This window comes from Bubalus kerabau, chromosome 1 (genome assembly GCF_029407905.1).
Source record: "Bubalus kerabau isolate K-KA32 ecotype Philippines breed swamp buffalo chromosome 1, PCC_UOA_SB_1v2, whole genome shotgun sequence".
Classification (NCBI taxonomy): domain Eukaryota; kingdom Metazoa; phylum Chordata; class Mammalia; order Artiodactyla; family Bovidae; genus Bubalus; species Bubalus kerabau.
The window spans coordinates 180,591,667-180,604,874 of record NC_073624.1 but is presented as its reverse complement, the minus strand read 5'-3'; the positions used below and the strand labels follow the sequence as shown (position 1 = coordinate 180,604,874).

The following is a 13,208-nucleotide window of genomic DNA, read 5'->3' as shown; positions in this document are numbered from 1 at the left end:
CGCAGGCGTCTTTGTCATGCGGAGAGTGCGCCACGCCCCCTTGCGCGCCCAGAAGGGACTTCCGGGACGGGCTCGCCGTGACGTCAACAGGAGGGCAGGTAAGTGCGGGAGGGCAGAGGGGCAGGCAGGCCCGGTTTGGCTAGGGGTCTGTCCACTTCCTTACCAGGCCTGTGAGCCGCCCGAAGGGGGACAAAGTGCCGGGTCCGCGGAGCTCTGCGGACGTGGGCCTGGTGCTCAAAGCCGCTCGCGACCCAGCCTTAACCCCCGACCCCAAACCCCGGACCCCGGCCTATATCCGATACCTCTTCAGGTTTTCCTGAGGGACAGTAAGCCCCTACCTCGCTGCGTCGTGGTGAAGATTTTTTAAAATGGTTTGTCATGAGAAATAATCAAAACGATCATCGTTTAACTTGGCATCAGGCGCTGTTCTAGATCCTTATTTAACTCAACGAGTCTTGACAGCAGCCTTATCAGGTTGATACTTATATAAACCCATTTTACAAGTAAGAAAACGGAGGCCCAGAGAGAGAAGGAATTTGCCTATACTGCTAGAAAGCAGCAGAGTCAGGATCCAAGCCCCAGCATTAGCCCTGAGCCAATGGAATTTATCATTATTCTTGACACCAAAAACCAGAGATTTCTATACATCCCCCCTATGGTCCAACCTGTGCCACTCACTGGGGTGATAAAACCACTGAAAGACCCCAGTTCTTGTAAATGGAGTGCTTACTCTGTGCAGGCATTACCCAGCATGTTATTTCATTTACAGCAACCACAGAAAGTCTTCTTGCTGTCATCCACTCTTTACAGATGAGGAACTATATGCTCAGGGAGGCTCAGACATGGGCCAAGGTTCTCCAGCTAGTGAGGAATGGAGCTGGAGTTCCAGCCCAGGGAACTGTGTGTCCCTAAAGCTTGGGTCTTGAGAGTCCCTTAGACTACAAGGAGATCCAACCAGTCCATCCTAAAGGAAATCGGTCCTGAATATTCATTGGAAGGACTGATGCTGAAGCTGAAACCAGTACTTTGGCCACCTGATGCGAAGAACTGACTCATTGGAAAAGACCCCGATGCTGGGAAAGATCGAAGGCGGGAGGTGAAGGGGACGACAGTGGATGAGATGGTTGGATGGCATCGCCAACTTGATGGGCATGAGTTTGAGTCAGCTCTGGGAGTTGGTGATGGACAGGGAAGCCAGGCATGCGGCAGTCCAGGGGGTCGCAAAGAGTCAGACATGACTGAGTGACTGAACTGAACTGAAAGCTTGGGTGGGCATTTGCTGTTTTGTTAGTATTTTTAGTTTGGAGGTGACTTGAGGAGAATCTGGTCCAGGGGTATGCATTACAGGTGGAGGATCTGAGGTGTAGAGGGGCTCAGGATGGGATGGTGGAAGACTCTCTATCTGGGGCTTTTCACCCTGGCTCTGCCTTCTCGTCGGCTTCTGAGCTCGGGCAATTTAAGCTCCCACGTGCTCGTTTGTCAGCTGGAGATGGTAATAACATCAGTGGAGCGTGTGACACACACTGACTATTAGAGAGCACACAGCTAAGTTGGCAGAAATTATTAGAGACTTTCTGACTCCGGCACAGGGAGCCAGCAAACTCCACTCACAGGCCCAAATCAGACCACCGCCTGATTTCGTATAGCCTGCCAGCACAAAATGGTTTTAGCTTCTTAAATGGTTGAGAAAAAAATCAAAAGAAGAATATTTTGTGACAGGTGACAGTCCTGCGAAATTGAAATTTCAGTGTCCATAAATAAAGTTTTGCTAGGATGCAGCTACACCCATTCATTAACATACTATCAGCTACTTTCTGGCTGAGGCGGCTCAGTTGATGAGTCTTTGGGACAGAAATGCTTGCCCTCAATGGAGGAAATTTGCCAGTCCCCATTCTGGACTACACTTTAGTCCCTCATAATGTCTGTTCTCTCTCTTTTTTTTTTAATTTTAGTTTTTTTTTAATTGAAATACAGTGGATTTACAATGTTGTGTTAATTTCTGCTGTACAACAATGTGATTCAGTTATACATTATATATATATATACATTCTTTAAATATTTTTTCCCATTGCAGTTTATCATAGGATACTGAATAGAGTTCCCTGTGCTACACAGTGGGACCTTGTTGTCCATCCAGTCTATAATAGTTTGCATCTGCTAACCCCACATTCCCATAGCATTTCTCTTTAGCATCAAGTTGAGCTTGCTTCTGTTTGACTGGAAAGTCTCTCCTCTGAACATGCAGGGGGAGGGAAGTCTCCCCACCCCACGTTAAAGGAGCCCGGCATTTAACACTTGTGTCATTGACACTGGTTCTTCAGTTCAGTTCAGTTCAGTCGCTCAGTCGTGTCCGACTCGTTGCGACCCCACGAATTGCAGCACGCCAGGCCTACCTGTCCATCACCATCTCCCAGAGTTCACTCAGACTCACATCCATTGAGTCGGTGATGCCATCCATCCTCTGTCGTCCCCTTCTCCTCCTGCCCCCAATCCCTTCCAGCATCAGAGTCTTTTCCAAGGTTCTTATGGAACCTCAATCAATTATCAGAGGTTCACACAGTCAGCATTTATCAAGAGCTGTCCTGGGTGCCAGAGACGTAGCACAGTGTGACCTGGCAGAGGACACAGACTGTAAATGAGCAAACAGACACAGGGTGACACGATTGAAAGTCCAGGGAGGAAGTGACTTGAGAGCACGTCCTCAGGTGAGGCCTTTCACTGAGGTGATGTCTGAGCTGAGATCCGTGACAAAGGACGGACTGCTGGTAGAAGAGCACCTGAGGCAGTGGGCCTGCACCCACTGAGCCTCCTAAAGCAGGAAGCCAGTGTGACTGGAACAGAGAGAGGGAGAGGGGTTAAGAGTTGGACTTGGGGAGGCAAGCAGGGGCCCCGCAGGCCATGGAAAGGGACTCGACTTGATTCTCAAAGCCATGGGAATCCCTGGAGGGTTGGGTTGGTTGGTTGGTTGGTTTTTTTTTATTGTGCTGGGTCTTTGTCGCTGCACGAGGTTTTCTCTAGTTACGGTGAGGGGGGGCTACTCTGTAGTTGCAGTACGCCAGCTTCTTATTGCGGTGGCTTCTCTTGTTGCAGAGTACAAGTTCTAGGGCACTCAGGCTTCAGTAGTTGCAGCCCGTGGGCTCAATAGTTGCTGCTCCTGGGCTCCAGAGAGCAGGCTCAATAGTTGTGGCACAGGGCCCTAATTGCTCTGTGGCCCATGGGATCTTCCCAGACCAGGGATTGAACCCAAGTCTCCTGTATTGGCAGGTGAATTCTTTACCCCTGAGCCACCAGGAAAGGGTTTTAAGCCCCCTGGAGGCTTTTAAGCAGGAGAGCTGTAGTTTAGATTTATATTTGAAGAGATCCTTCTGGCCCTTATGAGGAGAACAGACTGTGAGAGTCAAGGCCAGAGCCAGGAGCTTAGCGAGGAGATGACGGTACTCTTCCAGGTGAGCAATGATGGGGGCCATGGTGGGGTGAGAAGTGTCAGCTGGGAAATAGATGTTGGATGGAGAGTGGACAGGACACTCCCTTTCCAAACAGCCAAACCACTCCTCGGATGCCTCCTACACCTAGGGGGAGGACTACCACGCACAGCCCCCTGCATCTTCACAGGGAATCTGTGGACTGCTGAGCTGTCCAGAAGGGCAGCACTGGGCAGTGAGTCCACAAAGCAGTGTCTCATTGTCTTTTCAGATTGGCCACGTGGAGGGCGAGGACCTGTAGGCAGCTACCAAGATGGTAAGTAGACAGGCTGTCCTCACTAGGTTTCTCTTCTGGTCTTTGATATGGGGAAGGGGCCCCCTAAGTAGCCTCCTCTCCCCGCTAAAAGTCTCCTTCCCCATCCCTACCCCTGACCCCAAGCTCTAAGGTATTTTTAAACTCTGCATCATGGTCTTCTCAGTGGAGTGGTTTTCAGACTTTGTGCATGCGTGCATGCTAAGTCACTTCAATCATGTCTGACTCTGCGCGACCCTCTGGACTGTAGCCTGCCAGGTCTGTCCATGGGGATTCTCCAGGCAAGAATACTGGAGTGGGTTGCCATGCCGTCCTCCAGGGCATCTTCCCGCCCCAGGGATCGAACCCACATCTTTTATGTCTCCTGCATTGGCAGGCAGGTTCTTTACCACTGGAGCCACCTGGAAAGCCCAAACTTTTGTGCGTGCTAAAATCACCCCAGGAGCTTTATGCTTTTCTTTCCTTTTTATAAAAAATGAGGTGAAATTCACATAACATAACATGAACATTTTAAAGCTGTGATTCAGCAGCCTTTAGTATATTCACAGTATTTTGCAACAACCACCTCTCTCTAGTTCCAAAACATTTCCATCACCCGCAGAAGGAAACATTATACCCAATGGCAGTCACTCTCATCCCATCCACCCACACTCCTAGTCCCTGGCAATCCCCAGTCGGCTTCCTGTCTCTGTGGATTTGTCTCTTCAGGACCTTTCATGTCAACGGAATTGTGTATTATGTGTCCTTTTGTATCCAATTTCTTTCACTTAGCAGGATGTGTTCAAGGTTTATCTGTTAAAACATTGTAGCAGGTATTAGAGCTTCCTTCCTTTTTATGGCTCAGTAATATCCCATCACATGGTTGGACTACAGTTTGTTTACCCGTTCATCCATTAATGGACACCTGGGTTTCTTCCACCATTTGGTCATTGCAAACAAACATGAATGCACAAGGGTGTGTAGAAACATGTTTTCCAGGTTGCTTTTGAAAAGCCCTGTGTCCTGTGACTTCCCTGGTCAGGGAACAAGATCCCAAGTGCTGCCTCTAAGACCCAGTACAGCAAATAAATAATTTTTTTTTTTTTTTTCAAATGGGCTTCCCTGATGACTCAGTGGTAAAGAATTCTCCTGCCAATGCAGGAGAGGCAGGTTCAGTCCCTGGGTCGGGAAGATCCCCTGGAGAAGAAAATGACAACCCACTCTAGTATTTTCCCCTGGAGAAGCCTATGAACAGAGGAGCCTGGTGGGCTACAGCCCATGGGGCCGCAAAGAGTCGGACATGACTTAGTGACTAAGCAACAACAACCACCGCACCAAAAAACAAAGAAAGAAAGGAAAAGTCCTGTCTCCAGGCGCCAGAGCAGGTGCTGTGTCAGGCATCCGTGGTTTAGAAACTCCTCGGGACTTCCTTGGTGGTCCCATGGCTAAGATATTCCGCTTCCAATGCAGGAGGCCCAGGTTTGATCCCTGGTCAGGGAACTAGATCCCAAGTGCTGCAAATAAGACCTGGTAGAGCCAAATAAATATTAAAAAATATATAAATGTATGGTTATAACGTGAAGCCAGGTTTGAGACCCACTGCTTTGGTAGATCATTCAGTCAATTCAGCGGGTGGCTGCTAGCAGTTAAAAGAGAGACTCTCACAGCTGGATGAACATTCTTTCCTGAAACCCATGCTTCGATTGTATTACATGTATTTGTGGTGTTAAATATGTCTTATTTTAAGTCACAGTCCCAAAATAACCGTGAAAGCCATTGTTCTAGGCGAGAGTGACCCTTGTGGAATTTTCCACAGCAATGGCAATGGAGCATATTTTGCTTTGTTTTGTTCCTTTGGCGGAGCCGTGGAGCTTACAGGATCTTAGTTCCCTGACCAGGCATTGAACCTGGGCCGCGGCAGTGAAAGCGCCAAGTCCTAAACACTGGACTGCCAGGGAAGTCCTGACAGTAGGGTTTTTTCTTGATAAGTCTCCAGTCCTCAGCCACACATCTTCCAGGAAGTCCCTGTCTCCCTGGTCCAGGTCTCGCCCTTGAGGCTGCACAGGTAGGTCTCCTGCAGGACCCACCCTAAGTCATGTCTCTCTTCTGCTTTCCAGGGTGAAAGGAAAGGTGTAAACAAGTACTACCCTCCGGATTTCAACCCTGAGAAGGTAAGGGGCAGCCTTCCTTCTCCGTGTCCATGATAGCAAAGCAACCCCTGGGCAGGGGCCCACACACATCGTCCCCTCCTAGAGTCAGAACCACGGCTGCAGAAGCCCAGGCAGCCTGAGAAGTCTCCCTGCCTTACGCTCATCACCTGGGTCTCAGGGCAGCCTTCCCTCCTGGGTGGTCAGTATGGTCCTCAGCGGACCCAGCATTGGGTGTGGCGTGTTTCCAGAGGAGCCAGGATGAGATCCACTCGCCCTTCCGGCTCTAGCTCCTCAGGCCTCCTCGTTGTTCCCTCTGCCGGGAACCTCTGCCTCATTTTGACCCACAAGGCTGCTTTCCTTCCTTTAGGTCTCTCCTCACAGAGGGCCTCCCTGACCACCGCCTCATGTTCTGTCTCATGACTGAGTGCTTTATTTCTCTCATAGCTCTCACAACTCCCTGACACATAGTTTATTTCTTTGCATGTTGTCCATCTCTCCACCTGGAATGTCTGCTGCTCAGGGCCAGGGACACGCATCTGTCTCGTTCAGGCTGTGTCCCCATGCTGGGCGCTCAGTATGGGCCTTTGAATGAATCAGAGCATCCTGGCTGCTGGTCCCTGCTGGCTCGGCTCTTCTATGCCACAGTCTCCCTGTACGTAGGTCCAAAGGGGAAGCAAAATGACCTTGGGCTCCCAGAAACATGGAGGGATTAAAGTGAGACGAGGCACATAAAGTGCCTGGCAGCCATTTGCCGGTCTTGTCGCCTAACCCAGTCCTCCCCACGACACCCAAGGGGTGTTATGATCCTTGTTGCCAATTGACTCGGAAAACCAGGCTCAGAAAGGCAAAAAGATGAGGTCACTGCCCAGGGTTGCACAGCTTATTTAGCTCCACCTGCTTCACCAAAGCCTCTGTGCCTCCCGTTTGCTGTTAATGCTCCCAGCGGAGCATAAGAATGAGGCCTCTCTCAGCCTGTGGGAGAGGGCCTGAGCTCCCCCTACTCAGCAGTGCTAATCTGCTCCCTCTTCCTTACCACACAGCATGGCTCGCTCAACAGATACCACAACAGCCACCCCCTTCGGGAGCGGGCTCGGAAGCTGTCCCAGGGTATCCTCATCATCAGGTAAGGCCCTGATTGTCACCACGCCCTTTGCAGCGTAACTACAGCCAGAGTCTCAGGCATGGAGACCCAGGGAGAACCCATGCGGACAAGGACAAATGAGCTGTTCTCTGTTTGTGTAGGTTTGAGATGCCCTATAACATCTGGTGTGACGGCTGCAAGAACCACATCGGCATGGGTGAGCTGCCTGCTCCCCACCCCGCCCCTAACTATTCAGCCCCACGGCCAGCGAGCCCCCTTAACTTGCTAAGCACTGTGAGAGAGCATCTCACTGACGCCCCAGTCAAGAGTCAAGGAGAAGATAGACCCCCCCCCCCTTCACTACCCCCAATAATTGGTGGGCTGTGGCCACTTGATGGCAGAGCATTTAGGAGGCTCTGGGTTCAGATCCCGTCCCTGCCACTCCCTAAGCTGGGTAACCCTTAGCAGGCAACAGAGCTTCCATGCACCTCGGTTTACCCATCTCTGAATTCACATGATATGAGTGCCCGCCTGCATGGCATACAAAGTGCTTACTGCAGAGAAAGAAAGAAGAGTGGGCTTTTATTATTTTTCTAGAGAATATCTAGGTTTGGTGGGGGCTTCTTTTTCACTAATTAGATGATATATTCTGGGCTCTGATCTTGCTTACTAAGTGAAAAATGCTTAAACTACAAAAACAGAACTTGGGGTGGTGGATAGTGTGGCCCTGGGAGGCTGGGGGCTGCTCCGGTTCATGGCCTCGAGGATCAAGCTGAGCCCTGCTCTTGGTGCCCTGAGAGCCTCTTGGCCTTTGGAGCAGGTGTCCCTGGCTGGGTCTGATCAGGGGATGCGTTAGAGGGGTCAGTCAGCCTCAGCAGTGGGGTGACCTGGCCCCTCCTTCTTGCACTGGTCCCTCCCTCTGAAAGCCACCAGCTCCTGTTTATAGAGCAGGCTCTCCCCTGGGCTGGGTGCTATGGGATGGGCTGGGGATGTCTGCACTGCAGAGAAGGAAACGCAAGCCAGGAAGGCCGAGTCACCCACCGCAGGCCTCAGACCCCTGTCTCTGCATCCATCTGTGCGCCTGTGGGCACAGTCGGGTTCGAATGCTAAAGGCAACAGTAAGGACAGGGGCAGCGGCAGGCCAAGCCTACAAGCCCTCATGTGCGCCACGTGCTGTCCACTAAGCACTTTATTCATTTATTTAATTTTGGCCGCACTATGTGGCTTAAGGGGTCTTAGTTCCCCCACCAGGGATTTGAATCCACACCCCCTGCAGTGGAATCGAGGAGTCCCAACCACTGGACTGCCAGGGAAGTCCCCCAAACCAGCCCTTTTGGGATGATCACTGGCACCCAGCCCTGTGTTAAGTGCTCCATGTGTGTTAACTAGCTTCTGCAGCTCGCACATCAGCTCTGTGTGGTGGCTGTCAGAGTCATCTCTGTCCAATCCCGGCAGCTGGACTAAGGTCTTGCAGCTGGTAGGGCAGAGCCAGGATTTGAACCCAGGCTCTCTGGCCGCAACCCACCACCCTCTGTGGCTTGAGCACCCATCCCGCAGCCCCGACGGCTCTTTTCCGCTTGAATCTCTGGAGGTGTCTCCCCTGCAGGCCCGTGGAATGGCACCACTCCTGTCTGCCCCCCGCCACCCCAGGAAACGACGCTGAGGGTGCACCCTAGCCTCATTCTCTCCCTCTCCTCCCAGGTGTTCGTTACAATGCAGAGAAGAAGAAAGTTGGCAATTACTACACAACCCCAATCTACAGGTAGAGGCAATCTGGTGGGCAGAGGGGTGAGGGGCTACACAGAAGTCGGAGTGGGAGGGAGGCTTGTACCGTCTGCCTGAGGGTCACCCCTTGCTGGTCTCTCATAGAAACCAGCATGGTCCATCAGTCCGGGCGCATCCTGCCTAGACCCCTCCATGGCTCCCTCCTTCCTCGGACTAAAAATCTCAGGTCTCCCCATGGCCCACAGAGCCCCCTCCCTGCCTTCACTTCCTCCCACCCTCCCCATCACTCACTCTCCTCCAACCACACAGCCTCCTCGCTGCCCCTCACAAAAACCCTCTCTGGTGCCCTCTGCCTGGAACGGCTTCCCCAGACATCTGCAAGGCCCCCTTTTCCTCCTTGGATTTCTGCTCCAAAGTCGCCTTTCAGAGAGACCTTTTCTAAAGCAGTGATCTCCACCCAGCACTATGGTTGTTTGAGCATTCCCTGCCCACTCAGCTGCCACTAGAACATCAGCCCTGCTGAGAGCAGGTTGGCTTCCTTCACCTCTGTGTCCCCAGCAGCTGGCACCAAGCCTGCCCCAGAGCAGCCTGGCTTGGGACGATTTGTTGAATGAAGGAGTGAACAAATGAATGAATACAGGGATGAATACATAAACTCCAGACAGATGGTCAGTACCGGGGTGATGGGCCCATGCGTGTCATCCATGGCTGTGCCCCAGACACGGAGAGCAGCATGCAGCAGGTTCTCTGCGAATGCTAGTTGATGACGTAACGCACACAGATGGAGGGAAGCAGGCAGGGGTCACAGGGTACCCCAAGGCGGCCACAGTGTCCAGATTCCCGCCTGCCACCCTCCACCCGCCCAGGTTCAGGATGAAATGCCACCTCTGTGTCAACTACATTGAGATGCAGACGGACCCCGCCAACTGTGACTACGTGATTGTGAGCGGTGCCCAGCGCAAGGAGGAGCGCTGGGACATGGAGGACAACGAACAGGTGCTGACCACAGGTGAGCGCTGTGGGTGGGTTTGGACCCCAACCCTGATCCTGAGCCGGGGCCCTGAAAGTCCAACCCCATTCTCACCCTTGCAGAGCATGAGAAGAAGCAGAAGCTGGAGATGGACGCCATGTTCCGCTTGGAGCATGGCGAGGCTGACCGGAGCACGCTCAAGAAGGCCCTCCCCACCCTGAGCCACATCCAGGAGGCCCAGAGCGCCTGGAAGGACGACTTTGCCCTCAACAGCATGCTTCGGAAAAGGTTCCGGGTGAGTGGGGTTCCCGGCCCAGGGTCGGGACCACAGACGGTGAGGCATCAGCAACAGTGGAGCAAAGAAAATGAAAGTTAGTCACTCAGTCATGTCTTACTCTTTGCAACCCCATGAACTGTAGCCCACCAGGCTCCTCTGTCCATGGAATTCTCCAGGCAAGAATACTAGAGTGGGTAGCCAGTTGCCTTCTCCAGGGGATCTGCCTGACCCAGGGATTGAACCTGGGTCTCCTGCACTGCAGGCAGATTCTTTACCGTCTGAGCCACCAAGGGAGTCCTAACAGTGGAGCAGGGAGAACGCAAAGTGGGCCGAGACCCAGGTCCAGCCTGCGCCCCATCACTTCCTGACTATAGGCGGTCCTTCACCCTCAGTTTCCCCATCCGCCACGCGGGGACCACCTCTGTACATCGCAGCGCCCGGGGGAGGCAGCTGGCCCAGCGGCTTTTTTTTTTTAATAATCTTTCTTTCTTTTTGTCTGTGCTGGGTCTTCATTGCTGTGCCGGCTTTTCTCTAGTTGCAGTGTGCAAGCTTCTCGTTGCTGTGGCTTCTGTTGCAGAGCACAGGCTCCAGGCACTCGGGCTTCAGTAGTTGCAGCACACAGGCTCAGTAGAGGTGGCACACTGGCTTAGTTGCTCTGTGGCTTGTGGGATCTCTTCCCAGACCAGAGATCAAACCCACATCCCCTGCACTGGCAGGCTCTTAACCACTGGACCATCACAGAAGTCCAAGCGTTTTCTTACTAATTATTTGTTACTAAAAGTGTGTCCCTCTGGCCAGGCCTATAGCCTGAGTTGTGTGTCCCCTGCCTTCTGGGCATCCCTGAGTGGCGTCTGAGGGCCCCCAAACATAACATGCCAGGGAAACCCCATCAGTCCCTAACCTGCCCTGCCTGCATCCTCCCTTTCTCAGTAATAGAAGCATCTTTGTTCTTCCAGGCACTCAGCCTTGCTCCTCTTGTTATAACCACCATTATTTCCCCACCTCTGCATCCATCAGCAAATTCTGGCAGGCTCTGACAACATCCACAGCCTCCATCGTCTCCTGCCTGGACTAGCACAGTCTCTCCACGCTGGTCCCCAGTGGCTCCTAGCTTCGTGTCCCAGAGCCTGTTCCCCTCACAGCCATCAGAGGGCACCCGTGAGCACCTGAGCCGGATCACATCCCTGCTGGGCTCAGAGCCCTCCATGGTTCCCACTTCCTTTATGCAGAAACCAAAGTCCTTCCCATGGCCCACCAGGCCCAAACAATCTGCCCTTTACCCTTCTACCCCCATCTCCACCTTCCCCTTGCTCATTCTGCTCCAGCCACGTTGGCCACCTCACTGGCAAGTACAGTTCTGCCTCAGGGCCTTTGCACAAGCTGTTCCCTCCCCCTTGGAACACTTTTCCACCTAATATCCACATGACTCCCTCACTTAGACATCTTTTCTTGAACATGATCTTCTCAGGGAGACTGCCCCTGCCCCTCCGCTCCACCGCGTGCCATATGTAAAACTGAACCCCCTGCCAACCCTCACCCTCTTCCCAGCATTCTTTTTCTCCTCATCATTTTGTCTCACTCACCCACTCGTACATCAGCTTCACCAGGGCAAGGGTTTTTTTCTGCTCACTGCTGTGTCCCTAGTGTCTAGAACAAGGCCTGACACCAGAAAGACATTCTGCAAATATTTGTGGAAAGAATGAATGACTGGGAACTTCCTTGGCAGTCTAGTTGTTAGGACTCCATACTTCCACTTCAGGAGGCAAGGGTTTGACCCCTGATCAGAGAGCTAAAATCCTGCCTACTTTGAGTCACAGCCAAAAAAAAAAAAAATTAGTGAAAGACCCAATGGCACACATAGTAATAACAATCATGTCTCCTGTTTGTTGACCAAGTTCTGTGTCCCAAGCACTGCATGAGGCCCTTTCCTCACATAAACTTAAAGAGGAGGAAACGGGAGGAGAGCTAGAGGGGATGCCCATGCCAGCTCCCAGCTCAGAGGGCATGGAAGAGGCATGACTCTGACACCCACCATCCCTCCCCATGGCTGCTCTATAGAGCTCAGTGGTAAAGAATCTGCCTGCCAGTGCAGGATATGCAGGAAACCAGAGTTCAATCCCTGGGCTGGGAAGCTCCCCTAGAGGAGGAAATGTCAACTCACTCCAGTATCCTTGCCTGCCTGGTGGGCCACAGTCAATAGGGTCACAAAGACTCGGACACAACTGAGTGGCTGAGCGCTGTCCCTCTCCACCCACTTCCACCCCGACACAGGAAAAGAAAAAAGCCATGCAGGAGGAGGAGGAGAGGGACCAGGCACTGCAGGCCAAGGCCAGCCTGGCCATCCCGCTGGTGCCGGAGACAGAGGATGACCGCAGACTGGCCGCCCTGCTGAAGTTCCACACCCTAGACTGTGCGTGGGGGCCAGTGAGCGTGGGGAGTCGGGTGGGGGGAGACGGGGGGTAGGCGCTCAGGCAGAGGGCGGCTCTGGACCTCCTTCTCCCCCCCAGCATACGAGGACAAGCAGAAGCTCAAGCGGACAGAGATCATCAGCCGCTCCTGGTTCCCCTCCACTCCGGGAGCCAGCGCCAGCAGCAGCAGCAGCAAAACCAACAGTGTCCTGAAGAAACTGGCCCAGAACCGCAGAGCCACTCCCACCAGCTCCCCTGTCACCATGGGGCACCTGGGCATCGTACGACGGCGGTCCCGGGAGGTCCCAGAGAGCCCCCAGCACCCAGCCGAAACCTTCAAGTCTGGGGAGCCACAGTTGCCAGAGGAGACCAACCAGAACAGGCCCAAGTCCCCCCAAGACTGCTCTCTGGAGACAGCCGAGACCCCCAAGAACAGCAGCCCACTGGGGCAGGAGGAGAGCTGTCAGGACAGGCCCCAGCCCCCGCCAGACACCTCCCCTGAGGCACCCAACCCCCAGGACACACCACAGCCCTGCAGCCTTGGCTCCTCCCTCGTGGCTGACTACTCCGGTTCTGAGAGTGAGTGATTCCATTGTCCAGATTCACTCCAGAGGCCAAGACTCACCCAGGAGGCCCCTCCTAGGCTGCAGCCCCGCTGGCCCACCAGCTCTTGGAGAGCTCAGTCCCCACCCTTGTGCACACCTCACTTTCTCGTGGTGATGGAGTTGTTATTTATTTGTTCCTGGAGAGGGTGTCTGTGCCTTGTGCGACCCAAGACCTCCCAACATTAAAGCCCTGCTTCTTTGCCCCTGCCTCAGATTACTAAATGGGCCCAGGAGCTCTACCCCCCACCCACCCAATGAAGGTTGCCCAGCATCTCATC

The 13,208-nt window shown here is 53.2% G+C and overlaps 1 protein-coding gene across 1 annotated transcript; it reads left to right on the top strand.

Moving 5' to 3' along the window:
- The first annotated feature begins 14 nt into the window (after positions 1-14).
- YJU2B (YJU2 splicing factor homolog B) lies at positions 15-13,129 on the top strand. Its single transcript, XM_055543182.1, has 10 exons — positions 15-98; positions 3,694-3,738; positions 5,832-5,885; positions 6,905-6,987; positions 7,107-7,162; positions 8,647-8,707; positions 9,537-9,679; positions 9,763-9,935; positions 12,189-12,327; positions 12,425-13,129. Exons 2-10 carry the CDS (start codon positions 3,736-3,738, stop codon positions 12,910-12,912), a joined length of 1,200 nt encoding a protein of 399 aa, XP_055399157.1. The 5' UTR covers positions 15-98; positions 3,694-3,735; the 3' UTR covers positions 12,913-13,129.
- The last annotated feature ends 79 nt before the right edge of the window (positions 13,130-13,208 follow it).

What these genes read in the sequence shown, in the direction of transcription:
- YJU2B (XM_055543182.1), top strand. An exon ending in CAGGGTATCCTCATCATCAG is followed by an intron (nt 6,988 to 7,106) that starts GTAAGGCCCTGA and finishes CTGTTTGTGTAG; the next exon opens with GTTTGAGATGCCCTATAACA. An exon ending in GAAGTTCCACACCCTAGACT is followed by an intron (nt 12,328 to 12,424) that starts GTGCGTGGGGGC and finishes TCTCCCCCCCAG; the next exon opens with CATACGAGGACAAGCAGAAG.